Genomic DNA, 27250 nt, shown 5'->3' on the forward strand with positions numbered 1-27250 from the left:
CTACCAATGATTCATTTGTTTTTATGCACGATTGGCTGAAAAGGCTATTAAAAAACAATTCAAAACATTTTATTTTTCTTATTAAAAACCAAAACCATTTTAAAGTTTTCAGCACATACCCAACACGTGATTGTCAACTAAGTAATGCTATTGAAAAAATATTTCATTAGATTGTCAAAAAGTAATGCTTGTGAAGAAATATTTTATTAGATTTCCAAAAAGTAATGACATTATTAATTTCATTAGCACTGAAAAATATTGTTCTAGGTTCTCAAAAAGGAAATAGAGTTCAATACAGAGAACAATATTTCACAAGTGTTGCCAATGAAACAATATTTCATTACATTTTCAAACAAGTAATGCTTATGAAAAATCTAGTTTCAAAAAGTAATGTAATTGTATTTATTTCAATTACCAAATTAATCACCAAATAAAAAAAAACTATTTAGTTGCCTATAAACGCCTTTACTTATTTCATGTTTGGGAAACAGCATTTATTTTGCAAAAATGCTTTTATCAAAATAGATCTCAAGAGCCCCTTTGGCTAAGAATTTGTGGTTTTCTGAAAATTATTAAGCAAAATATAGTCAGGGATCAGAATTTAGATTTCTGCGAATTCTTCAGAAGAGCAGGAACCTATTTATTCTCAATGATTATAATTAAAAGGAACCGAGAATTCATCAGAAAAGCAGGAACCTTTGGTGCCTTGGGAAAAAAAAAATCATTGTATTAACAACAAGTACGGAAAATGTCCAAAGGTTGGAATAACCGCATAAATTATTTATTATTATTAATGTAAAGAATTTTCTTTCAAAAAATTAAAATCACACTGGGAAAACTAAAGGGGAAATATAAATATATTAAGAAATATTTGAGTATACTCCTGTTCCCCACGAAAACAGGGTGTAAATAGCGAAATAAAATTCCTGGCGCAGAACGTAATATTATTAGCAGGAAGCCTTCCCGACCGCCTCCACTCGATGTCGAGCAACTCCACGCCATAAATATTGCATTACAATCGTTTTGCCCCCTTTTCGCCTCGCGAGTTGTCGCGCTCCCGGAGGCTCCACCCCCAACTCCACGTGGTGGCACCCCTTTGGGGCAGCAATTGCGAATTGGATTTCATGTTAATGCAGGGTCCTTATCGCCGGTCATGTGCTTGGACGGGCAGCAATGGGTTCATTTGTGTTCTATTTGGCCGGTAATTTCACTTAATTGCGATGACGTTGTGTGCAAAAAGGCAGTGGGAGTGGTTCGACCCCAGTGGATTGCTGATTTCTATCGCCATCGAGCGACGGGGCACGGTCCATCAACTATTCAGCGGGCCGTGGCTTATTGGAAACGAATGGCAATGGCAATTTCACCAAGTGCGAATGCGAATGCCACGGGGAGCTTTCGAGTAAACCTTTTAATTGTTTTGTGTGTACATTTAGGTTTTATTCATGTATTTGAATGCAATCGTGGTTTACAATATATAGAGTTTTCATTTCAACGTTGCCTTGCACATTCAATATATAATATACGTAATAAAAAGTAATTATAAACAACAGTTGTAATAAAAATAATAAACATGTGGATGCATATTCTCGTAGACGGTAGCGGTAACGGATACTTGGGAATTGATCTTTCTCTCTTAGTGTTATGTCATGTGGGTCATCAGCTCGAGGTCGTATATATATATAGATATAGGTTGTATAAAAGGTGTACTGCAAGTGCTGCGTATGCGTGGGCTGGTGTTCATGTGTGTGAGTGTGTGCTGGTTTACTTAGAAAATCCTCAGAAGTGTTTAGAAATAGTTGTAAAATCTACTGCGTTTGCTGCTGAATTTCAATCTTCTCGACTGTCATGTCCGGATTCATGGCCGTCGCTTCCTGCAATCGAAAGAAATCAATTAGTTACAGTATTTGTTTCTCTTGATAATGGATTGGATACTCACTTGTATTGCCTCGGCCAAGGCTTTGTCATGATCGATTGGATCTCCATCGGACTGAATGGTTATCTTCTGCTCCACACGGGTTTCCACAATGCCATCGCGTTCGGTTTTGTACTGTGGGTTAGGTATATTACATGTTATCAAATGTTATCTTATAGGTTATAGAACCTGAACCCATTCGAACAAGGGACTATGCATGGAATTTACAGTGTAGTGCATACGTTTACAGGAAATATCTTTCGGATAGAGAGTATAGAAACGAGAAAGCCTACCTGGCTACTTACTCTTCCTTGTCGAAATGGATCAGTTTGGTTTGGTCCAGGTACTTACGGTAATGGTTTCCACAGTGCGGGTTTTGCTGCTCACGGTTTGGGTGGAGATGATTTCGCCATGTCCGGAGTAGCCGGGTGTGTCCTCACCGAGAACCACGCGGGTGCTTTCCACATGGGGTCCAGTGGTGGCGGAGGTCGTATAAAGCGGAGATTTCTGTGTGCAAACACAAGAGTATAAAGATTAGAACCGAACTTGTTGGAATGCAACTACTGACAGCATCTTAAATGGTAAATAAAATAAAAAGTGCCATGCCTGACCCACCTGGTTATCTGTGCGCACCACACTGGCACCGTCGTAGGGTCCGTCGATGGGCGTACCCGAATCGCCGGAGCTGGTCGAGGAAACGCTATCCCTCCTCTGATACTACAACACAACACATAGCACAGGGAAATAATAACAATGAACTCATGCAAAACGAAAAGTGCAGCCATGCGATCTCACCTGATCCCCACTGGTCACCGTCGCCGTCGTCTTCACCTCCTGGGTGACTACGCGCTGCTGCTGTTTGTTGGGATCGTGGGTGCGGGTGGTGGCCACCGTCTTCTCCTCCAGCTGCTCGGTCTTGGCGTTCTTGCCCAGATCCTCGTGCGTGGTGGCGGTGCGGGTGGTGACAGCGGTGGCCGTGACATAGGCGCCACTCAGGTCGGTGGGTGTAGCATCAGCCTAGGTGGATTGGAGTGGCAAGTGGTTGGTTTGGTGGGTTAGTGCGAACGGCATTGAACATTGAACAGTAAACAGAACACTTAAAGCAACAACGACATCAACTAGTGGCGGAAGTTAGGCAAAGGCAGAGTTAAAGAAGAACACATTTGGAAAGCGAAGCGCAAAAAGAGAGAAAAACAGAGGTTTCGTTTTGAAATTTTCCACATTTTGATAGAATTCGATGACTGTTTGTTCCTTATCTCAAATTCAAAACTAGTCTTTTAAAAATGGCATTATATTTAGCCGGCTTTGAATAAATTTCTTTTTAAATATAAGTAATATTAATTTGAATCTAACTCCCAAACTCAAATCGAATTCGATCAAAATAGTCAAGAAACAAAACCCAGATTGTCGATGAGGAGTAGAGTCCCCTGCTAACCTTGTGTTCCTGCGTGGAGTAGGTGACCTCGCCCGTGCCCAGGTTGCGCACCTCCTCCTCCACGTTGTGGGTCACGCCATCGTTGTTCTTGGTCAGCACCTGTTTGGTGGTGGTCTTGACCACCGTGGGAGTGCTCACTGGCTTGCCCAACTTGCCGGCCGCCTGTCCCGCCGAGCTGTTCAGCACGATGTCCTTGACCTGATCGTTGGCGTACTGCCCGGTCATGTCGTCCTCGGAGCTGCCCTCGGAATCCCGCCGCAGAGCGTTTTTACTTATGTGCTTGACCCCGTCGAAGAACTGCTGCCGGGTGATGGGCACCGTTTCCGTGGTGGTCTGCACCTGCGCCTGCTTGCCAAAGTGGGAGGGATCGATCTGGGCGTAGTTGAGGATCAGTTTGCCGGTCACGGGATCCGTGACTGCCGTGGCGGGATCGATGTCTCCCGTGTTCGGATCAATGTCGCCATACTCGCTCTTGATCCTGCCAGTCACGGGGTCAATCTCTCCAGTCAGGGTCATCGTGTGGGTCACCGTGGTGCGGGCGCCAGCGAAGCGCGGGTCATTGGGGTCCACCTGCACAATTTCACCGGTCACAGGGTCAATCATATTGTAAACATAAACGGTCTTATTGAAGAAACTAAGAACGCGGCCGGAGACGGGATCGATTTCGCAGTTGGAGGGATCGATCTCCTCCGGACGACCGCGCTCGTCGGTTTTCGAGATGAGCAGGATGCGCACGATCACGATCTTGCCCGTCTTGGGATCGACGCGGGCCAGCTTGGTGTAGACCTCGCCGGACTCGGGATCCACCTGGGTGGCCGCGTACAACGGCTCCCCGGAGGCCTGATCCACCTCCCCGGTGGCGGTGTAAATCTTTCCGGACGTGGGTTCGATCTTGATCGTGTTGGGGTCGAGCTTGGTCTGCTTCTTGATCTCGTTGGTCTTGGGGTCCAGGTAGCCGTAAATGGTGATGACATAGCCCGTCTTCGGGTCGACGCTGCTGGAGATGTACTGCTGCTCCTTGGTGGCGGGATCGGTGGCTCCGGTGGGCACCCAAATCTGGTTGGACTTGGGATCCACGACAATGTCCTTGTCCTTCGAGGCACTGACTTGGGTGATGGGCGCCTTGGTGGCAGGATCCACGCGCTGTTGCACAATCCTCAGGGAGATAATCCTGGCATAATCCTTATCCGGCTTGTTGTTCTTCGGGTTCACCTGGTTCTTAAGCACAATCTGTCCGGTGGCGGGTTCAATCTTAATATCCCTGGTAACCGTCTTGCCCGACTTGGGGTCATTGAAGGTGATCGTGTGCTTAACCAGATCAATCTGTCCGTATTTCGTATCGATCTTGCCGGCCTTGGGGTCGAACTGACCTCCGGAGGTCTCCACCTGCGCTGTCTTGGCATCGATAATGTTCTTCTTGGAGTCGAACTTGCCCGCCAGGGAGGTCACCTCCACAATGGGGTCAATCTGTTGGCCCACCTCGATGAGGCGACCCTGGTTGGGATCGATCTTGTTCGTCTTGGGATCCACAACGCCCAGAATGGTGATCTGGCCAGTGCCCGGATCCACCTTCAAATTCTTGGTGACCACAATCTTGCCAGACTTGGGATCAATGGCCTTCAGTTCGCCGGTTCGTGTGTTGATTTCTCCGTACTTGGTGTCTAGCAGTCCGGTATCCAAGTTCAGGACGCCCAGCGATCGCTCCACATCCCCGTTAACTGTGTCAATCTTTCCAGTGGCAGGATCAATGCGACTGGTGATCACTGTTAGCTCCACCACGGGATTATCCTGCGGGGTGATGCAAACGATCTGGCCGAGAGAGTCGTCCAGGCGTCCTGTCTTCGGATCCGCCACTCCGGATACCAGATGGAGATTGCCCGTCTTGCCGTCCACATCGCCCTGGAACACCTCCTTCTTTCCGGTCTTGGTGTTCAGAGCCTCTAGAGTTCCCTTCTTGGGATCGATCACGCCGTACTTGGTGTCGATGAGTCCGGTGACGGGGTCTAGGATGCCAGTGGAGTGCTCAATGCTGCCGTTCTCCGCATCAATGCGCTTGGTCGAGGGATCGAATTTAGAGGTGATCACCATGATCTTGACACGCCTCTTCTTGGGCTTGGCCGCTGCATCTGCAGCTCCGGCTGCTCTGGCGGCTCCAGCTGCAGCTGCTGTTCCTGCTGCTCCTAACCCAGATGCTGCAGTTCCAGGAGCTCCCGATTTTTTGGGAGATCCAGGCTTCTTTGCGCCTGCTGCTCCTGCTGCTCCTGCTGCACCAGCAGCTCCTGCAGCCTTAGCAGGACCAACATAACCAGGCTCCCTGTTGTATCGCTGGGATTCCAGGAAATCAGCCGTGGGATCTGAGATGGGCTTGTAGCTTCCTGGAGCACCCGAGGTGTAGCCCTGGGGTCCCTTGGTGGGCGAGTAGGATCGTTTCTGTGAATCGCTCAGAGGAACAGCAGCTGCGTCCACAGCACTGCCCTGGAGCTTAGCACGGGTGGTGGGCGAGAGGAGAGGATCCTGGAGAAGCTTGGCCCGCGACTTTGGCGAAAGTTGACCGCGATTCAGCTTATCCTGGGTGCGTGGAGACAACTGTCCTGCCTTCAGCTTCTCAGCCGTTTCCTTCAGAGCATTCTCATTGCCAGGAGCATAGTTGAAGGCCAAGCCAATCTTCTTTTGCTGCGAGGTTGGAGACAGTTGCTCCTGACCATCGGCACCAGACTTCCTAGAATTGGGATCCTGATCGTAGCGGAAACCACCTGGGATATACGATTTCCTGGTGGGACTGGCATTACCATCCTCATCGACGGCATATTCATACTGCCTAGTGACTCCCGGAGTGGTGGAGCCTCGGTTCTTGGCCGCATTCCTGGCCGCCTCATCCAGATTCTGATCCTGCTGATTATCGCCCAGACCAGAAGTAACGACCAGACCAAGTCGACCCACTTCCTTGTCCTTATCCTTTCCGGACTTATCCTTGCCATCCTTGGATGGGGAACCGCCCTTGCTCTTGCGACCCGAGGAGAATATGCCAACGCCCTGTGGATCGTCGGTGGATCGTTTGTTTTCGAGGATCAAATGAAAAGGTCAAACATAAAACGAAAAGAAATAGGAGGGAAAAATTAACCAAAGGAAATTATAAGTATCATACAACCAATGAGGTAAACTTAAGATCGATTTCGGGTTTCACTACAAACTATCGTAACTTACGGGTTCAACTTAAGTGAGGTGAGGTGTGGGTTTGGGTTTGGGTTTGGGTGGGATAAGGGATTTGGACTAACTGTATTTACACAAGGGCGGGCGCATTCAGTGCGGGGCTATCGCTTAGCTTAGTACACCTAGACTTAAGTCTATAAACCTATGATCTAGCTTAAATAGGTATAAATTGGTAAAATACTTACACGTCTGCCCGAGGACTTGTCGGACTTGTTGGTGTCGTTCAGGTCGTCATCGCCTAAGGGTTACGATGAAAATATATTTCAGTTGGATATTATATTTTGAAAACCTTATCAAAGGGTAATTACCATTAACAGCCGATCCGGCAGCAAGTGCTGCCTTGGCAAACTTTTCGGCCTTCTTCTTCTCCTCCAATTCGCGCTTCTCCCTCTCCTTGCGCTCCTTTTCCTCCTTCTCCTTTTGCTTCTTTTCGCGCAGCTTGGCCTCCTTCTCCGCATCCTGAGGAAAATAGTCAGTTTATTAATTCGTGATCCCAAAATGTAGCTCGAAAAATACAGATTTTCGGGGCAAAGAAGCCAACATGCTACAAAATGGCTGAGATGTACAATACTAATTTACAATACAAGCAACGAAATGAAAACAATGGGTAATAAGTATTATAGATGGTATTTTTTAGTAGAATCGCAGATTCAGTGCCAATGGATGTTTCGTGTGGACTGTTCAGGTGTGGCCCTAAATGGTATTTACAGCTCTGGAAAGGTACGGATATAGACGCCACAAAGTAATCAAATCAAACTTAAAATAAACACTCAAAAAAGGAATCAAGATAGATAAAATGAATGCACATATAACAGACAGTTGACGGCACTGATTGACTTTTTACAGAAATTACCATCAGATCAAGGAACAGCTCTTGCGGGGGCTACCAGAGTGGTTAGAGGAAAGTCGGTTATGAAACAAAAAATATAAATTAATAGGTTCAGAACATCCATTTAGCATTGAGGTAGGTAGTAGCCCTGAGCTGAACAAATAAACGAATAAACGGGGGGAGACTTCAAATCAAATCTTTTCATACGTAAGCTCACAACATTCGAAAAGCAGAGTTCAAAGCCGATTAAATAAGTTAAGATAAATTGAAGAAGAGTCGTTTCGGAGGATACTTTTGGTTTTTTTATGTTTACGTATTAAAGTGTTAACCTGAACGGGGGGCTCAGCCTCGGTGGGCCCAATCTCTAGGTTGGTCTCGTAGTCACCCTCGAGGGAACTTTGCGAGGAGGCCGAAGCCGTGCCGGTGCTCGACTGTCGTATCAACTGGTTAGTGTTAGGGGTTAAGGTGTGTTTTAGGGGACGGAGGGTTAACAATACGAGCACATCATTTCATTGTCAGAGTCACAGAGTGGATGTGTGTGTGTGTGTGGTTGGTTGGTTGGTTGGTTGTTTGGTTTGTGAGTGGTTGTGAGTTAGTAACAAACCGAGAAGAAAGTACAAAAAACTCTGGTTAACTCCGAAAATCATCGTTAAACGTGTTCATCTCAATAGCTAAGTATCGTCAGGCATTATTCAGTTAATGGCTGGATGAGTTACCTTATCCTTCTTGTTCTTGATGGGACTGCGGCTGTGGGCGTCCCCATCGCCGTTGCGGTCTCCCCGATGATCCAAAGTGCTGCTCTTGCGGGCCACCTTTTCCTTTTCGGCCAAGGCCAGAGCTGAAAAGAGTCAGGAAATTAGTATGGATTGAAAAAATATGGATATTTAGATAAAGAATTCTGAGATTTAGGATAGGTATAGGTACTTTAAAAGGTCGAAAGCGTTACTTTTGAACAAGTACAATTTAAGTTCTATAGGAAAACCTTTATAGGCAATAATGAATTTGTAATTGTATTCAAATCTAACTTAGACTGAAATTCGAACGTTTAACTGAGTTGATCGGATTTAGTCTTTTACTGAATTGATGATAATTATCGAGATCAGCAACTGAATATATAATAAAATATCAAATAGATTTAAAAACTACGAAAATTATTGGGTACTGAGGGCTTCAATGGAAAGGATTTTATAACATTTAGTATTAAAGCAAATATTTTGATTTCAGTTACTATCTAATAAAAATGTTGACTTTAATATTAATTTATGTGATAAGAAGGAATCCCCCTATTACCATCCATGCTTCGAGAAGTGAGACGAGCTCCAGACAGAGTCCTATCAAATTTGGGAGGCGTACGATCCACGGGCGTGGACGTGCTCTCGGCCTGAGTGCGACCCTTGTAGCGGTACTTGGAGCCGAAGTGCGGGAACACCCTGGACTTGTTGACCGGTTCCGGAGTCATCAGGCGGAAGAAGGTGTGGTGCTCCACGCACGACTTCCACAGTTTCTTGGCGGCACGGTGGTTGGCCAGCTTGAAGCCAATGGTAGACTCGTACTGCTCAAATTCACCAGGTCGGATCTTGATGTAGAAGTGGTGGCGCTTGTACGAGATCTTCAAGATCTTGGGCCAGGCAAAACGGTTGATGCGCAATCTAGTTGGGTTATGGGGTCAATTAATGTATTTTTCTAAAATTAAAGTAACTTCAATTACTTACTTATCGCGGTAGACAAGCAAACCGGAGGCACAGACACCCAGCATGATGTCCACACCCTCGGAGTCCTTGGCCTGATGCAAATCCACACCGTACATGGCCAGCTTCTTGGCGTTCTCCAAGTAGTGCAACTCAGCCTCGGCAGGCGATTGACCCCTGCAAAACAATAAGGATAAAGTTAGTTAAATACTTTTATTAGAGTTTACAATTCTTGATAGAACTCGCTATAAAAGCAATGTTTCTCTCACCTGTGGGTCTTGTGCAGATCCATGACCTTCTCCTCCAATTCAGTCGTCTGGTTTGGAGCGATCTTGAAGTCTTTCAAATAGGCTCGCGTGGGCATGTCATCGGCATCATAGTCGCCCATTTCCGACTGCACCAGGTACGATCCGAGCAGCGCATGGGTGACAAAGGTGCAGGGCAGACGGCCCTCCAAAATGTCATTGCGCACCTGAAGGCACAGGTGGTAGCGCGTGATATCCTCCTTCAGCTGTGACGGCTCCATCGGATAAAACTTGACGGCGAAGTTCAGCGGCCAGGTATCCGTGCGGAAAAACTTGGACACCGGCTTCTCCAAATCCAACCAGGTGCGCGGGTCTGTGGGCGTTTCATAGGTCAGGCCGAAGTAGTCCTTTTCAATGAGGTTCAGGCCGGCGCAGATTGAGTTGATCAAGTCACGACCGATGGCTTTGCGCTGTGAGAATACATTTATTTAATAATAATTCAGGTTTATTAAGTTTAACTATGCAAAAAAGTACTTAATTAAAATGGAATTCTGTTTACTTCTTTTAATTTCCTATTGTCACCCTTAAAATATTACTTAAAATAAACATCATTAGGAAATGTCTCTTATGCGAGTGACATAGAAAGCTTTAAGTATTTAAAACGAAGAGTTTATGACTGAAACCGCTTTGATGTAAGCTTGTTTAATACCATAAACACAATTAATGACTAATTTTTATGATATACCATATATACTCACATCAATGGACACATCCAGGAGGGAGCCATCCAGCAGGGTGACTCTAGCCAGGGCAGCCTTCGAGAACGAGGAGCTGGACTTGGGTTTGCTCTTGGTGGGCGTTTCCGGCTCAGCGGGCGCGGATGGTTTAATTTCCGCCGGCATCTTGGCTTTGGGGACTCGGCTACGCCAGCAGCAGCTTGGAGGGGGCTGCAAAAGAGCGGAGACTTTAGTAAATTGCACTGGCTCCCAGTTAAATGGCCGGAAGTGCCCACTCCTCGGGCTGATGTGGTCTGTGTGGGCGCCTTTCGCTCATTAGATGTCTGCAGTCAGGGCATAAAACACGCCATAAAGTTCCGAAGGGTTGCTCAATTTGCCTGGCGCCACTGCGTAAATAAACCCCCACACAGACACCAGGACTCCCGGCCAGGAGGTGGCCACATCCTCCTCCTTCTGCCCTCCATGATGTCACTCTGCAATTGCGTACTTACTTCCAAAGAGCTTTAGAATTTCACCAGCAATGATTTTCAGCAAGCTGCAAGAGAAATTGTCCATTAAAAGCTGAACTGCAAATTGAAATTACATTTTACTAGCGAAAGCAGATAGTAAAAAAACTGAAACCATTACAATGTGGTGACCGTAAACCGCACAACAGTCAGATTTCACAGATCTATTATTAAGCAGAGTGAATACAAATTATGCCCCAGTAATTAAGTCGTTAAATATAAAGTACATGGGAATTCGAGCAGAAGTTGAGACGTCCTTTGAGTAAGCCGAAAAGTCAAGTGATCGGTGCCAGCTCACGTTCGAGATCTGAATTCAAGTTCAGCAGTGACATAAGCCTTATGTACATATATATGGGCTACATGTCTGAGTTATATAAGCCTGCAAGTCGAAGCTGCGTCATGTTCTCACTCTTATCCCCTTCCGTTTCCATTTGATTCCGTTCGCGTTTAGCGGGACTGGAGATTGAACAATCAATTCCATAAATTGTATTTTTTTTAGCAAAGAGACGGTATCGACGCTCTGCCACGGATGTGGACGTACTGCCCCACCCAGAAAAGAGCCTTCAATCAGCGACGATTGGAAATGGGAATGGTTAACGTGCGAGGATCGAGAGTCAATTGGCCCAAGATGCACTGACCGATTGCGCAGCGAGTTCAATTTACTTGCAGTGTTTAATTGATTGGGAGACATCGATCCCCGAGTGGAAACTAGCTGAACCAGTTTGCCAGAGTCTTCTTCATAAGTATTCTATGGCGTTATAATACTGTTTCAGTTTCGGACACGACCCCAAAGCGAATTAACTCTGGTGGCGTCATCGTGCGTTCAAAATTAAACAAAAACACACACGAAATATGTATGTTGAGAACCAGACCCCGAGTCCAAAAAGCAGACAAACATCTAATTTATATTATTTTATTTATTCTCGCGTCTTTGTAGCGCGCAGACCATGTGTATATGGACTCTATATAGCATTACTTTGGCAGCGTGCTCGTTCCCATAGTTGAAGGTTGCGCATACGCAATGTTGACATCATCGACGGGCGGTTGCAACTATTTTTGCTAGTCTAATTGCAGGGCTGGGAGATTGAAAACATGCCTCAGGGCATACTTGACTAAGATCGGCGGTGAATCAGCGGCATTATCTCGCCGTACTACACTACAAATTGGTTTGGTGGCCAAACCAAAACAAAACAAATCGCTCGAATTGTTGATAGCGCGTAGCTTTTACAATATGCCCACCACAAGTATATGATTTATTTTCGATGACATCATCGGATCAGCGCCTGCTACGGCATAATATCGAGAGCTATTTCTAGAGTTTATAGAAATATTTGCAAGCGATGCCGACACCCAAAAACATTAGAGCGCATTCGCCTCAATTGAAGGAGGTCGAGGTGAAATTCATCAAGTGGCGCGCGTCTAATCTTTACAATCTTACAATTTGGCTGACCGGGCGAGAATAAATATGTCCGAAACAGAAAGAAAAACAGAAGGCCCAAGAGTATATGTCTGGTATTATTGTGAAAGTAACGAAGTTCTGTCGGCGGACAGAAAGCAGAAGCACAAAAGATGGCAATCGCGTCGTTTCAATTGGGAAATGGAATGGGGACGAGTACTCTGGGTGCAGCCTGCTCCCCTTTAATTAAGTTTCATTTAATACAACTTAAATCACATTCAATTGGCGACGGGGCAGGGCCAGGGTTTGTGTATCACAGGGATGGCTTGGACATGTGTCATCGAGTTATTATTCTGACATCAACTTAGGTCACCTGGCGGTGGCGTCACTTCCCCAGGGATGGCATGTGCCCCCGCTTTGAATTTCTCCCTAATACTTATATGCTGGATTCCCTATAGTCACTGTGACTGAACTTTCCCTTTAGTGCCCGTCACCATTAAAATTTTCCCCGGCTGTGAACTGCACAAAACTTTTCAAACTTGCCATTTTCTGAATTCAACGAAGCGTTGCCAATAAATCGCATTTAAAATGCGTTATATACAAGAGCGATTTTGACGGGCTATTGCCTGCAGCTTAATTCACATCCGTTTATAAACATGGCCGCATTTCCGCAGGGGAAACTGTTATATTTTATATAGATTTATATTCCGTTGAAATAATTTGAGTTAATTTCCTTTGGCCAGAAATTTAATAAACTCCTTGACAATACTTAAGAAATATCATTGTAATATCTACAAGGAAAAAAGCCCATCTGACTACTTTCCCTGACGACTTGACCTCTTGAACCAATAATTTCAGTCCGATATGCGTGAGATTTTCATGCTTACTTAAATATGAAGCTCGACAGGTCTTCCATCTTATTTTGTATATTTTTCGAGGAAATATGGAGTGAGAAATACGTAAACATTCGCGCATTCTGGACTGGGTGCTTAAGTGGGAAAGTGGGTCAATCAATACAGAACGATTAGAGGGTGTGTTTCGCCTGTGCGAATGCATGGACTTATCGACGGAGTGGAACCGCATTGCAGTAGAGGATGGCGACTTGGAACCCGCCTTTCGATAAGCCAAATCCGTTCCCATTTCCCACTTGGAACCCTGAGACGGCGATGACCACCAAGTCTTGAGCCAGAAGTAGATCAGCCACTCGAGGAAAACTGGTTTCTGGTCACTAGCTGCCACTTTTGGACAGCTCAAGTGACGGCTCTATGGAAGAGTGTGTCGCTTGACTAATTACCGCTCCGATCGGCGCTCGACTGTCAGGCGACATAACCGCAGTGAATCACACCCACACCGCCCTGCACCACCACTCCCCACCACCCTGCACCACCAATCTACCGCTTGTCAATGGCTATTTAAAGCATTTGCCTCTGCCTGGCCAACGAACTCTGAATGCATCCAGCGGTGCTGCTATTTCTACACTACAATATTAAAATTTGGAAAAAGAAAAAACTTTTTAAAGGTCGATTTTTATGCTTACAACTGGAAATAAATTATTACATTTACTTGGAGATGTTAATTTTAGTTGTAATTCCCTAGTTAAATAAATATGTACTCAATTTTGGCCAAGAAGTTCATCTTTTTGATCAATCTGTTGGGACTTATACCACATCTATTATAAAATAATAATATGTAGACCAGAAACTATTTTATTTTGTTTGTGTTTACTCAGAACTTTTTGAAAAAAATTCAGTTTGTTCAATGTCAATACTAAAATGATATAACTATATAACTATAACTGTTAAATACTCTATTTTGATTTTGTTAATTCTGAACTCATTGGAAAAAGTCAGATTATGCAATGATACCTGATATTATTGATAATAATACACATTTTCAATACAAATTGAATATTTTTTTAAAAGTCCAAAATCGGAATCAAACATTACGATATTTTTCCCCGTGCCGTGATGGCGCACCCACATGCACATCGCGATTTGATTTCTGCCCAGACTGCGAGGGGGAGAGTGGTGTAAAGGGGGAGAAAGTAAACAAACAAGCCGCTGTCGAGGAGAATTCTGTCCACTCCAGCGCTTTGCACATTAATCATAGACCTATAGACGCCCCATCTGCAGAAGTAAAAATCGATGCGACAACAAATAAAAATAGAAATCGGAAAACGGAAAACGCAAGGATGGGGGAAAGGAAGAGAACTGAGCAGCTCAAAGCGGGCTGGAAAAGCTGCCTTCCGTATGATTGAGTTTGTTGACAGATTAGATTGCTTTCCCCGTCGATGGAGCAGGGTGGAAATCTTCTGTCTAAAAGGCGAACTAAGAATAGCCAGCGCCTTTGATGAGGACTTATAAGTTTGAAGATACCCACACAGGAATCTTCCCAACGATCTGGCCACGCTGGAAAATCGCTTAACTTTGCCATGATCAAAACCAGGCTTGATCTGCGTTTTCCCCAGAGAGAAGCCAAGAGAATTGAAGAGAGGGGCGACTCTCTCAGAGCTTCTAATGCTGGAAGACACACCTAGTTGGCCACACTCCGCTCGAATTCAGGTTTTCGCTTTGGCTCTGATTCCGACTCTTTTGGCCATGTTCGCGTGCTGCCAAGTCGTTAGCTCTCTCACTCTCCGATTTTATTATAGTTTTCCACTCGCTGGTTGTACAGTTATTAGCATTCAGTGGCTGGCACTCCTCGTTTGCTTTGCTCGGCTGCTTTATCTGTTTGTCTGCTGCGCAGCCAACTTCTTGGCCAGCAACCGGTTTCTAATGCAAGCTCTGCCTCGTTTATTTCCCACTTTGCATGGCCTGGCAAAGAAGAAGTCTTTATGTTAATGTTTGTTACTATTTGGGTCAAAGCCCACACCTCCCGGGAAAAAAGTCCACGTAAACAGAGGCTTTCGAAGAACGGTTTTTCGTTGCCAAGTCAACGCCCCAAGTTTTCCGGGGATGGTGAAAATCGAGTTATGAGTCAGAGGGGCTAAGGGGCGTAGGGAGGAAAATAACGCCACCAGTCACCTGCCATTCATAACTGGCCTTTGTTGTGGTGCCTTATCTTATCGCAAAACGGCATACTAACCATGTTTCCTAGTGGTTGGGATGAAAAGCCGTCCTTGTTTACCCGAGCCGATATCAAACAAAAAAATGCCAATGCAAAAACCGCTCAAAGTTTGATAAGAAGTGCGGAAACCTGCTCACTCGTCGATCGATTCTATTTTTGGAGCAGTGACGTTTAAGAACTAGGGGAATTTGAGCAGCGGATTTAGCAACCAAATGAAACTTTATGCTATATGAATGCGACAAAATTCCAAAATTAAATATAGGCCAAAAAAAGATTCAAAAGAATCGGTTTCTCAAAGTGCGTAGATGTCAAATTTTTTTCGTTTAGTTACGTTGTTTGCCCCTATATACATAAATGGACGGGGCTTTGGGATACATTTGTACCTTCGGGTCAAAGTAATTGCCCTTTGCTTTGAGAATACTTTGTAACATTTAGTTAATGCGTTTTCGTTTCATATTCATATTCATAGGTATGGAAACCATAGATTGATACTTTTACTTTTTGACTAGATTATTTATGACAGTAAAAGATAAATCTGTTTGCATCTTCCCCTAAAAATGCCTATCTACAAGATAAATTTATATCTTTTTTGTCAAAGTATCTAGCTTTGTACAAACTTAGCTTTGAGATACATTTGTAGCTATAAACGATAGTTTCTGAGTATCTTCCTTAAGCGTTACGTTTATACGTTAATTAAAGGTGTTCCCCCTTTTAAATACATTTAAAACTTTTTCCGCTGAATTTGAGTACCATTAAAATACATTTGTATTCGATCGGTGTTGTGGAACGTTTCCTTGGCTACCGCGGGCCCAATAAGAATTTCCCACCCTCCCTCTAAATGCGAAGCAAAGGAGGAAAACACAGAAGAAGGAAAATTAGAGTAAGGCAAAATGAACTGGCGACAACAACAATGTGGGCCGAGTTGACAAAACAAGAAGTCGAAAGAATATCGTGCCAAAAGATACACTCGGAAAGCTTAACAGCTCAGAGATACAAAAATACACAGATACAAGTGCGGAGTGAGTGACTTTGGTTCTCTCTTCGCCTCTCTGCGACTCTCTCGCTCTCGCAAAGCTGCTCTCAATTAACTGGGTGTATCTGTGTGTGCTATGAAGTCATTCTGCCCAAGTCATTCTGCGCTTGTGTTTGTAACGAAAACATAAAGCCACCAAAAACTCCCGACCACAGCCCAAGAAAAAAAAAATTACAAAAAAAAAAACTAAGCAAATGGCGCAATCCCCAAAAGTTACTCACCCGATTAAGTTGACTCTAGAATCCTTTTTAATCCACAGGAAGGAAACGTAGATGGGGAATACTTTGCGGCGCCTTTTAACCGTTAGATGAGTTTGTGTTGCTGCTGTATTTGTGTTGTTTTCACTTTTCCCTGTTGTTGCACTCACACGCTTTCACACTAGTAAACAAATTCTTTGCCACTTTTTTCTATTCGTTCGCGAAAAAAGACAATTTGTTGTTGTCGTCGTCGTCGTTGAATACCTGTTGAAAATTTGACGTTGAGTTTTTTTGAGTGAGTAATAGAGAACGCTGAGCGGGTGGGGACAGAGGGGGGATAATAGAGAGCGGGGTGGGCGTGGGCGTAAACTGCGCGAATAGTGGTTGCTAATAAATTAATTTCCCATTTATTTATAAACACACTGGCGAATTGCGCGCTTTTCTTTTCTATCCGCTCGTCGCCTCCTGCTATTCTAATGGCAACACAAATCTGCTTAGAATTCTGGGAGCGCAATCAAACGTAATGTACCGTCTTCACAAATATTCGATGTGCTGTGCACGAAGAGCAAACTGGTACTGAAACCGAAACGGAGAGGCATCTGCTTTCCGCTTTTCGATTTGAGTCGAAACGAGTCGGTGGTCACTGAGTTTCGCTGAGAAAAACAACCACCAAGTGGATCCCAAGTGGTTAGCAGTGCTGGCTAACGTCGGTATCGGTGGTTCAATCATTTATAGCGCTAGCAAAAGATTTTACATTCAAATAACTTAAGAAGGGCAATCGATTAAAGTGCTCAAAATTGTATTTTTTTATATAAAAGCTTAATCTGAATTAATCTTAAGCCCTGGGAACAGTTTGTTTATATTTTTAAAAACACATCATATTTCGGTAGTTATTTCCCCCGAAGGTAGTGAAGTTCTAGGGTTTTCTTACAAAAGTTTAAATTATTTTACACAACGTTTATTTATATATATATATATATATTTATTTTTAAAATTATAAAGTCGGAATCGTGGGCTTGTATTGTTTTACTTATAAAAGGACTATTAAGTCAAATTTTCAGACCGATTTTTTTAAATTTTTTTAATCTCTTAGCTGATTTAACAACATCCAAAACTTTTTCAAATTGAAGGGGATAAAATTACGTACAAGTTTCGTTTTACAAAATTGTTGTTTGTTAAATAAATTGAACTATATTATGATTGTAGACAAGTGCTCGAATTTTAATTTAAAAAATCTTTTTATAATAGATCTTTCCGTATCATGTCTTAAATTATACGGCAATACAAAAAGATCATGGCAATCAAATTTTTCTAAAAATTAATTTAAAAATATTTGTATATAAAATATGACTCTCTTGAAAAATGCAGTTTTTGTAGCTATATTATTCTAGTAGTTAAGGCTCGTAATAGCCTTTCAACCGTTTACATTTCTAATAGTTTAATCTGGTTTCATTAAAAATTACATGTTTTTTTTATTAAACTAGGAGAAATTATAATTTAAGTTGCATCAATCCCGTTGTTTCAAGAAACAGGCTCTTACGACTCTGCATCTGTATATATGAATATTCTATACAAAGTTTTGTCTTTGTTCTTAAAAAAAAATGATGTCAAATCAGAAGTTTATTCAGTGCATCCGTTCAAAACAACTTTTTGAAAAAAAATCCAAAAATAATTATAATAAGTCTCTGATAAATTATTGTTTTGTGACAAAGCTCAAGCAAGTTACGCATTTAAGATATCTACAAAACTAACTATACAATTTATCTTGAGAGGAGTAAGAGTTATTTTTAAATTAACAGACCCTCTGATCAATTTGCATTTTTTTTATTCAATGTGTTGTATTGAGAAACCCAACCCAATCAAATTACAATTTCTTAGTGTTTTTTAAAGGTGCACGGTGTAATTTTACCTGTATCCGACTATAATTTTCACAGATGTACGGACATATGCTTTTATTTCCGTAATTATTTCGGCAATGGTTCCTACATTTAGTTAATGTATAAAAGTAACTATTTTTATATAGGCAGTTTCCGTCTCTGATTCCAAATACTATTCCCGACATTGAAGTTCCAAACTATACATTTGTGGAAATTGATATTTAGTGTCCAACTGAAAAGAGTTTTTAAGAGTCAAGAAAGAGGTATTTCAATATCGTGCATTTGTCAATTGGAACCAGGACATCATCTGCAGCCTTATCGTTTGCGATATAAGCATGGTTTCAGAGAGAAAGTCTTTAGCTTGGTGTTCTTGGGCACATGCCGCATCTTCTTGAACTGGAAGAAGTAGAAATAGTTAACAGCCACATCTTTCTTGATCAAATCGAATCCACAGGCACTCAGGCAGCGGACGAAATCTCGGACATCCTCGAAACGCGACTGGATCTCCGCTATGTAGACACTGCCGTGCAGCTTGAGCAGTCGATTGGCCTCCAGGAAGAACTCGTTCAGATCGGTTCCCATTAGGGAGAGGCAGTAAACGGCCACGTCCAGAGATTGAGCTTGCAGAGGGGTATCCGTTATGTTGCAGGCAATGATGTCACCACGAGCCGCCACCAAATCCATGGAGTACACCTTGTTGGGCACAGACTGAGCCAGTTTTCCCTCTCCGCAACCAAAATCTCCAATTATAGCGGTTTTGGGTATCTTCTTGATGGTCTTAATGATGCGGTTCAGCGGGTTAGTGGGCCACTTCTCCACCTGCTGTCGATAGCCAGCGTGGTAGGCCTCGAAGGCGGAGCTATCCTTGCGGAAAAGTGCCTCCGCCTTGCGGCTGGTCATCGAATAGAGCTGTTCGTTTATATACCGGAATCGTCCGCCCAGGAGTTCCGATTGCAGCTTACTGGCCAGTGCGTTGGGAGCCGGAGTAGATGAGCTGGTGGTCTCCATTGCCTCCACGGCCGCCTGCGCTAGTTCCGGTTTCAGCTTCAGTTCCTTCTTGCCACCTTTTGTGGCCTGCGTCGGAGGTCGCTGCTTCTCGATTCTTCCGGACTTCACCTTATGCATGGCCCGGATTCCGTCCTCCACATCGTCATCATCATCCGAGGATGCCAGGGGAGGGGCCAAGGGACCACCACCCTGCCGGTAACTGAATTTTCCAGGTGCCTTCTTAATTTCGGGTACTTCTGCCGATGCCGCTGCCTTTTTCTTTTTGGGTTTCTTTTTCTTTTGTTTTTTGGCGGCTCCAACTCCATTCCCTGATGGATTTACAGGCTTAAATTCAATAATCTCGGCTCCTGCCTCCCAGGGCGGCACTTCGAAGGGCTTCATTTCGTTGTGAAAATTTGTAAACAAAACGAGAAACACGTGAAGCCTACAATAAATGAGTTACCGTATTTTCGAAAACGACACAAACGCATTTTTGAGCAATGCCCAACGCATTTAAAAAAAAGGAACATTTGAAAACAATTTGAATAAATTTAGACATATTAAAGAAAAATTATAAAAAAAAATTTTAAGGTTTGAAAAAAAATTAGAAAATGATATCTACCTGTTTTATGAAGGAACCAAAAATAACGGTGAGTTAAATTCCCACAGCTTCTAAAAAAACGCAAATTTTAAAAAATATTACTTATAAATCAATCAAGCATTTATGAATAGAAAAAATTAAGTTTTAAACAAAAATAGGAAAATTATATCTTACCGTATTACAAAAACTAAGAAACAGTGCTCGGTCTCTTCCCACGGATTTTAGATAACCGCCGCTCACAACCTTAAACAAGCGCACAGCCTTATCGACTCGTTTGTTGATGTTGTAAAAAAAAAGAATTTTCGGCAAAACCTCGCCAATAAACAATCTAAATTTGATTTATTTATTGCCCGTTAAAGTGTTCTTCTTTCCGAAATCCGTTGCAAATTAAAATAGGGACATCATTTCTTTCACATACTTTTTATTCTTGCACTAAACTAGAGTTCAACAATTTTGTGGGTTTATCTGTTTTGTTTTTCTCTGTATTAGTTTGTAATTTTCGGTTTTTTGCTTTGTCGTATGAACTAAATAACTTAAGGTCTAGTAGAATATTTTTACAACTCAATCGACGAAAAGTGCTGCTTGGAAAGATGTCTGCTTTCATCGCTTAGCTTAGCCTAAAACCGTAACTATGACAATCAGTTTATTTGTTTAACATACAGATACAGACCTTTAATTTGCATTTATTTTTGTTAATTCGTGTTACTAGGTTAGAAAAGTCTTACTAGCTAGTTTTGTTTCCCAACAAACCGTATCATCCTAAATCGCTCCCCTCATTCCCTCATTCTTGAATTTCCGTTGCGGTTTTGAGCCAATCGAAAGCAGTTAAACCAGCTAAAAACATTGCGATTTACAATTGCTATAGACTAAGACGTATTTATTAGTTCTAGTTGCCTTAGTGGTTCTCAAATCGTGTGGATAATTGCGTGTATTAGTTTATGTATAATTGGATTCTCCTGCCGAATGACTATTTGGAAACGTATCTATTGGCTTTGTGAAGCGTGTACACAAATCTCTAACATAACTATCCGTAGCGATTACCTTAGATCATTAAAGTGGGTTGTATAAATTAAAGCATTTCTTTGTAATACAAAAATATAGCTACAACGGAATCGGGCTGACGCAGACGTCTAATATATCGAGTGATCGGCAGATCGAAAGATAGCAAGTCGGGCCGAGTACCCCCTTCAGTGTGCTTGGTAGTGTGGATCTCTTGTTCGAAGGCTGCCTCTTCTAGGTGCGGAAAAATTGCGCTAATCTAAGCTATCGAACGCTCGACATGCAACTGGCTCTTTCTACTCCTCTATGATCAATTATTTACTGCTTAGCCTACGAGTAATTAAATTACAGTTAATAGTTGACGACGACGGCGGCGCGGCCCTTAAAACATGTGTGGTGTACCGGATTATATTTAAAATATAACAGTGTATTAAGCAGGGGCGCTCATTAGCTTAGTAGCTGGCCTCGTGTCCAGCCAGAATGTACAGATCGTGTCCCTCCTCGCTGCCCAGGGAGCCGGTCCTCAGCAGCTGGCTCTCCAAGGCCACAACCCTGGAAAAATGAATAAATATCAATTAATGGAAAGTTCTAAAGAAGTCTGGAAGTTGTCGCTAAATATTTTTTAGTAAACACACAAGTTTAACATTTTCAAATTAGTTAATACAATTGCATTTAACTTTGCGCATTCCCTTTTTTAAATACCAGTCAGTTTCACAATTCGTGTATTGCAACAACAAACAAATTAACTTTAGGTTAGTACTAGACTAGGTTAGTATTCACAAAAATTTGACTATATTTATTCTATTTACACATTAAGCTGAGCATTTAGTTGTTAGTAGTTCTTTACGCTTAACGTTCAGTTTAGTGTTACTTCCCAAGATTTGTAAGATATACAAAAAGATTTTCTTACTTATCGCTGCCCAGCAGCCTGTAAGTGCGACTCATGTCCTTAATTTCCTGCGTCACCTCGCCATTGCGCAACGACTTCCCCTGCATGCCGTGCTTATGGAATGCCAAAACGCTGTCCGGTAAACATACTGAATGCGATTTATTTTATGAGGTCAAATTTTTAAATAATATATATCCATCTCCTACCAATACTGTCCACGACGAAGTCAAAGGTGAGCTGCGATACCATCTTCTTGTGCTGCTTGGGGTTGCCCTGCAGCGTGACCACCTGTATCAGATTGCTGTAGCAGACCAGGATGGCGTCCTTCTCCACCTGGTGCACACGCACCACCTTCAGCAGGTCGCGTCGCGGCACCATCGTGGCCATGGCGTCATACTCCAGGTCCTCCGAGTGGAACCAGCTGGCACCTGCAATGCAAATAAGTCCATTAAAGTAAAGTCTTTGATATTCAAGCTGCGAGCACTCACTGTTCATGTTGATCAGCTCCAGCTTGAGGCAGCCGTTCATGGCCTTCCGCACACCCGTACAAACTATCGGGTACTCCAACTCCGGCGTGATAATCATCTCGAATACGGGTGTGTGTCCGTTTTGGACGCAGCCATGACCTCCGCCTTGAATGCTGATGGCTGGCCACTCGCACTGCTTGAGCAGCATAAACTTGTTCAGTGGGTCGTACCACTGCATCAGGAAAATGCCGCTGGGCGTCGCCCCACAGAGGTATTTGTATCCGTTGTACGGGTTCCGCGTCACACAGCACTGCGTGCAGCACTTCGTGTCCGGCACCTTGGTGGTCAGAGCGAACTTGCGCGGCACCAATCGCTCCGGGATCTTGTTCATGTGCAGCGAGAAGCGCACCGTCTGCTTGGAATGCAGGGCCACCAGGTCGTGCCTATAGAGCTGGCAGGATTTTCCTGAAAACAAAAGTTTGCGATATAAATATATAAAATTAGTTTAGCTAATTATTAATGTATAATTTTGTGGACAAAAATATTCAAAATAAAATCTCATTGTTTTAAAGAAAATATATATGACTCAATTTTTAATTCGCTGAGCAACATGAATTTCTGATTAGTGTAAGCATAAATGACAAAATAATGCAAAAATGCATGGCAAAACAAAAATCAGTTTAAAAATTGAATTACATTTTTTTTAAGTTATGTCTGATAACATTTATTCTCAATATATTTCAAAATTTTTAATTTCAAATCTTAAGAATATATACTTCGCAATTAGACAGGATAAATATTTTTTTGGAAAATGTGAAGGTCTAAGGTAGTACCCACCTGACAGACTCATGAGCACATCCTTGATAACATACAGCCAGGTGGTGCGGCGCGGGAATACCTGATCGATTGCCGCGTCGTGCAGTTCGTTCATGTTGAGGTTGTAGATGCCCTCCTCGGCCCCAATCAGCAGATGCTGGTCCCGCGTCTCCGGATGGATCCACGAGGCGGTGCAGTGCACCCGCAGTGGGCAGCCGTTGAAGATCTTCGAGAAGCATGCGCCCATGTGCACTTTGGGAGTGGGCGGCAGTCCGTTGGAAATGGGACGAGGGGGCGTGTGGCGGCGCTTGTGGGAGCGTTTTGGTGGCACCGGCGGGGGTGTTGTTCAGCAGATCCGGTTGCGCCTCCTTCTCCGCTGTTTTCCATATGAAGAATTTAAGTTAATTAGCTATTTTTTTGGTATTCTACATGTACCCACCTTCGTCATCGTCCTGAGTGCCGCCATCACTGAGGCTGCGCGTCCTCGAAGATTTGCCCATGTCGTTGATCAACCCAATAAGCTGATCCATGGAGCTATGGCGTCGAGGCGAGTCTTCCAGACCATTCTGGGAATGGAAAGAGATAAGTTATTTGGTAGGAAATCAAAATGTATGTCAGATCTCTCACCTGGTTGCTCTCGTGCCGGTAATCACAGTTGTTGCCCGCCGCATTGGAACTTTCTGGCGTCTCTCCTGAACTGCTCCTCAGCAGGTTCTGGTAGAGATGCGAGGAGTTGCTCGACGAGGGTCCATCGTTGTCCCTCAATCCTGTCGCTCCCGATCCCGAGTTCGCCGCCGGGCTGTGGGAATTCACGAAGCCATCGCCGACGGACTGCGTGCCAGCTTGGGGAGTGGTTTCCGACTCGTGCTTGTCCAGGAGGCCATTGGTGCCACCTGCTACTCCTGCGCTGCTGCTGCCGCTGCCGCCTCCGTTGCCGCCGACGACTGCATCGCCGCTGGAATTATCGAGGAGTAGGAGGCGATTATAAAACGAAGCTGATGACGCAGAGGACGAGATGCTGGATGAGATCGGCGCGTGGCCATGGCCGTTGTTAGAATTCGAGTTGGCGTTCGGGAGGGCCGCCTGCGATGCCTGAGCCGCGGCGGCCGAGCGGTAGTTGCTGCTGTACCGCAGATAGTGCGCCGCAGAGGCGGAGCAACCGGATCCGGAACCGTTGCCGGCACCAGATCCGTTTCCAGGAACGGCGGCAGCAGCATTATTCATGGCCACATCGGCAGCCACCAGTTCATCGTCGTCGGCATCGATGCTGGTGGTGCGCAGATTGGACAGGCCGAGGCCCATGCCCAATCCCAGGCCCATGCCCATGTGGCCACCCACATGGGTGCCCATGCTCAGGTAGGCACTGAGACCCGGCATAGAGACCAGCGAGGCGGACGTGGTGATGCAGTTGGCATTGGCGGTCACCGAGCCGCTGGATATGGACGAGGTCATTGGATGGTGGTGATGGTGTTGCTGCTGTGCCGCCTGGTGCTGCTGCTGATGTGCCGCCGGCTGCTGTTGGTGCTGCTGCGGCGGCAATTGATGTTGCTGATGCTGATGCGGATGATTCGGATGGTGGTGATGCTGGTGGTGCTGTTGGTGCTGATGATGGGTGGTGCCGACTGCTCCGCCTCCGCTGCCGCTGCTGCTGCTGCCGTTCGCGGCTGCCCCGCCTGCTCCTCCACTTCCACTTCCACCTCCACCTCCTCCTCCTCCTCCGGCGGCTCCTCCATTGTGGGAGGAGCAGCTGCACTCGGCGGCGAGTGGATCTTTGGTGTCGTTGTTCAGTGGCAAGGTCGCTCTGCGGAGCGTTTCAGACAAGCGGAGGGAATCGAGAGATCAAGAGAAGAGAGGCGAGAGAGAGAAAAGAGAGCCGAGATGTTGAGCATCCTTCGTCGATCGGTAGGGTAAACACTATATGGCTATATAGTTTTCAATTGTTGGGTTGGGTGAGAGAGCGTGAGTGGGTGGGTGGTTCTGTTGTGGTGGCTGAGTTCGAGTCTCGTGTGGCGGAGGAGGCAGGAGCTGACCCCCGGCTCGTCCTGTCTGGCATGCAGTTGAGGTCTCTTATTTGTGTGTTTTTGTAACATGCAATCGAATTGATAAACTCCATCGGGCAACCGCAAGGGGGCAAAGGGGTGTTAAGCGGATTACGCTTTTAATGAAATTAATTGCCAACCCCCCGGGTGAGCCCACAAACTGATGTGCCAGTTGGTTGGTAGTTGCTTTTTTATTGGACGCCAGGTAAATAAATAAATAATCTAATATGAAGCCATAAATTATGCATGATATGCAAAACACAAATGCTCAAAGATACACAAAACACATTCAAACAGTCACACATTCTCACACAGCCAAATGAAAATGGGAAATTCTTGAATAGAAAATTGCCTCGCACATGAATGCACAGAAACAGAAAGAGCGGGAGAAGAAAAGCAGAAACAATAAACAAAAACAGCAGCAAAAAATGTAAAAAAAGCAAACAGAAAAAAAAGCTTGGAAAATTAATTCTAAAAACAAAATGCGAACAAATTTGCTCAAATAAAACAAGACTGAATAAAGCAAAAACAAACAGAATTTGCTGGAAAATCTCAACAGCTGCTGGAGAAGTTGACCAAAGGAATCCCGTTTCCCATTTGCCGAATTAGTTTTGGGAATTTTCAGTTGATGTTACCATAATTGCAATTTGTTTTTCATCGTGTTTTTTCAATCATTTGCCCAAAGGGCAACAACAGCTTAGGCTCCTCAAGACATCCCCCTCCAAATCTCCTCAATCACTGCGATGGCCAATAATGCTGCATATTTTAGGAATTTTCTGGCCCTGCGATGGACAAATCAACACTGGACTACGGCTACGTGTGGCATTACTTGTTTGCACTAGAGTCTGGCCAATAATAATAATAACAATAAAAGCAATGTGACGGCCATTTGCACACACATCAAATAAATAAACAATAAACATGGGAAAAAGGGTCCAAAGGCAGGACAAATCGAGCGCATTTCATGGGGACCCATCGATGTATAAATTTTGTCCAAAATATAAACCAATTGTACTGTATAAATTAGTTGAAAACTGCTTTTCTGGTTTTCGCCCGGCCAAATAATTGAGCCATCGAAGGGGTCATTTCGGGCGTCCCACGGTGCGTATGCTCAACGTGTGTTCTTTCGTTATTCTCTATTTGCTCGCTCTGTTTCTCAATTCCTCGCTGTTCCCCATGGCCTTCCATCGATAGACAAAGGCAAAAGTTTGGGCGGAATAAGAGGCAAAAGTGAACAAAGCCTCGCCCAGACAATAACCGACAAAACAAAAGCCCCCCGAAAAGAAGTTGACCAAACAAAGAATGCGAGGAGAACAAGGAGAACTAACTTATAGGATGGAAGAGGAGCAGCAACCGTAACTTAATATGGTTTAAATGGACACAGAACGGAAAAAAGCGTAATGAAAATGTAGCTGCTTTTTCGGGGATGGGATGGGCAGATGGCCGGTAATAAACCAAGGTGGCCACAGGATGAGCTGCTGCTCCTGGTTCATAATGATAATGATGCAGCAGCTCTGGCGGTGATGGTTTTGCGTGTGTGTGGGTGTGGTTTGGTATCTGACGGCTGCCAGGATAACACACACTCATTTGCAAATGTGTATGCATGTGAGGAGATGGAAAAAAAAGGGAACCAAAAACTTTCTTTCCTTGGCGAGATGAGCTTAACGCTAAATCAAAGTCAAACGAAGAGTTTGAATACAGAAAGAAGCATCAGAAACAACAATTTAACGAAAAAATACTAAAATCTAGAAGAATCAGAAGTAACTCTTTTTATACCCTTGCAGAGGGTATTATAATTTTGGTCAAAAGTGTGCAACGCAGTGAAGGAGACATCTCCGACCCTATAAAGTATATATATTCTTGATCAGGATCACCTCCTGAGCTGATATAGCCATGTCCGTCTGTCCGTCTGTCCGTCTGTCCGTCTGTCCGTCTGTCTGTCCGTCTGTCTGTCCGTCTGTCTGTCCGTCTGTCTGTTTCTACGCGAACTAGTCTCTCAGTTTTAAAGATATCGAATTGAAACTTTGCACACACCCTTCTTTCCTTTGCACGCAGTATATAAGTCGGAACGGCCGGGATCGGACGACTATATCCTATAGCTGTCATATAACTGAACGATCGGAAATGCCATAACTTTGGTGTTTGTAAAGTTAGGAAGTTGAGATTTTCTATAGGTTTTATTTTTGGCCAATCAATCTGACCTACCGAATTTCATGAGAATCGGCCGACTATATCTTATAGCTGCCATATAACTGAACGATCGGAAATGCCATAACTTTGGTGTTTGTAAAGTTAGGAAGTTGGGATTTTCTATGGGTTTT

At 44.1% G+C, this 27250-nt stretch overlaps 3 protein-coding genes across 6 annotated transcripts in view; all 3 read right to left on the reverse strand.

Annotated features, from left to right (window-relative positions):
• Positions 1–1415: 1415 nt before the first annotated feature.
• On the reverse strand, positions 1416–16901 carry LOC108051828 (protein 4.1 homolog). 4 transcript variants are annotated; one of them, XM_044457971.1, is made up of 17 exons: positions 16784–16901; positions 16279–16518; positions 10548–10591; positions 10078–10265; positions 9344–9789; positions 9099–9251; positions 8677–9035; positions 8103–8224; positions 7411–7440; positions 6866–7016; positions 6743–6795; positions 3348–6380; positions 2708–2929; positions 2528–2629; positions 2264–2419; positions 1937–2047; positions 1416–1871 (listed from the first exon to the last, which is right to left on the reverse strand). In XM_044457971.1, exons 4-17 carry the CDS (start codon positions 10219–10221, stop codon positions 1806–1808), a joined length of 5148 nt encoding a protein of 1715 aa, XP_044313906.1. In that variant the 5' UTR covers positions 10222–10265; positions 10548–10591; positions 16279–16518; positions 16784–16901; the 3' UTR covers positions 1416–1805. The 4 variants fall into 4 exon arrangements, with proteins under 4 accessions (XP_044313906.1, XP_044313911.1, XP_044313912.1 ...); XM_044457976.1 differs by lacking the exon at positions 7411–7440 and having other exon boundaries at positions 10078–10266; XM_044457977.1 differs by lacking the exon at positions 2528–2629 and having other exon boundaries at positions 10078–10266.
• Positions 16902–18062: 1161 nt separating this feature from the next.
• LOC108051836 (ribosomal RNA-processing protein 8) lies at positions 18063–19576 on the reverse strand. Its single transcript, XM_017134094.2, has one exon. The coding sequence runs from the start codon at positions 19518–19520 to the stop codon at positions 18447–18449; it is 1074 nt and encodes a 357-aa protein (XP_016989583.1). The 5' UTR covers positions 19521–19576; the 3' UTR covers positions 18063–18446.
• A 547-nt stretch (positions 19577–20123) lies between these two features.
• The window catches only part of LOC108051823 (mitogen-activated protein kinase kinase kinase kinase 5), a 54611-nt gene continuing 47484 nt past the window's right edge, over positions 20124–27250 (reverse strand). The window contains 8 exon segments of the mRNA XM_017134053.2: positions 20124–21270; positions 21629–21755; positions 21814–22035; positions 22096–22539; positions 22912–23227; positions 23229–23266; positions 23330–23456; positions 23518–24691. Of these exon segments, the coding sequence (XP_016989542.2) occupies positions 21171–21270; positions 21629–21755; positions 21814–22035; positions 22096–22539; positions 22912–23227; positions 23229–23266; positions 23330–23456; positions 23518–24691 (2548 nt within the window). The 3' untranslated portion in view covers positions 20124–21170.

This window comes from Drosophila rhopaloa, unplaced genomic scaffold, assembly GCF_018152115.1.
Source record: "Drosophila rhopaloa isolate 14029-0021.01 unplaced genomic scaffold, ASM1815211v1 contig_115, whole genome shotgun sequence".
Lineage (NCBI taxonomy): Eukaryota > Metazoa > Arthropoda > Insecta > Diptera > Drosophilidae > Drosophila > Drosophila rhopaloa.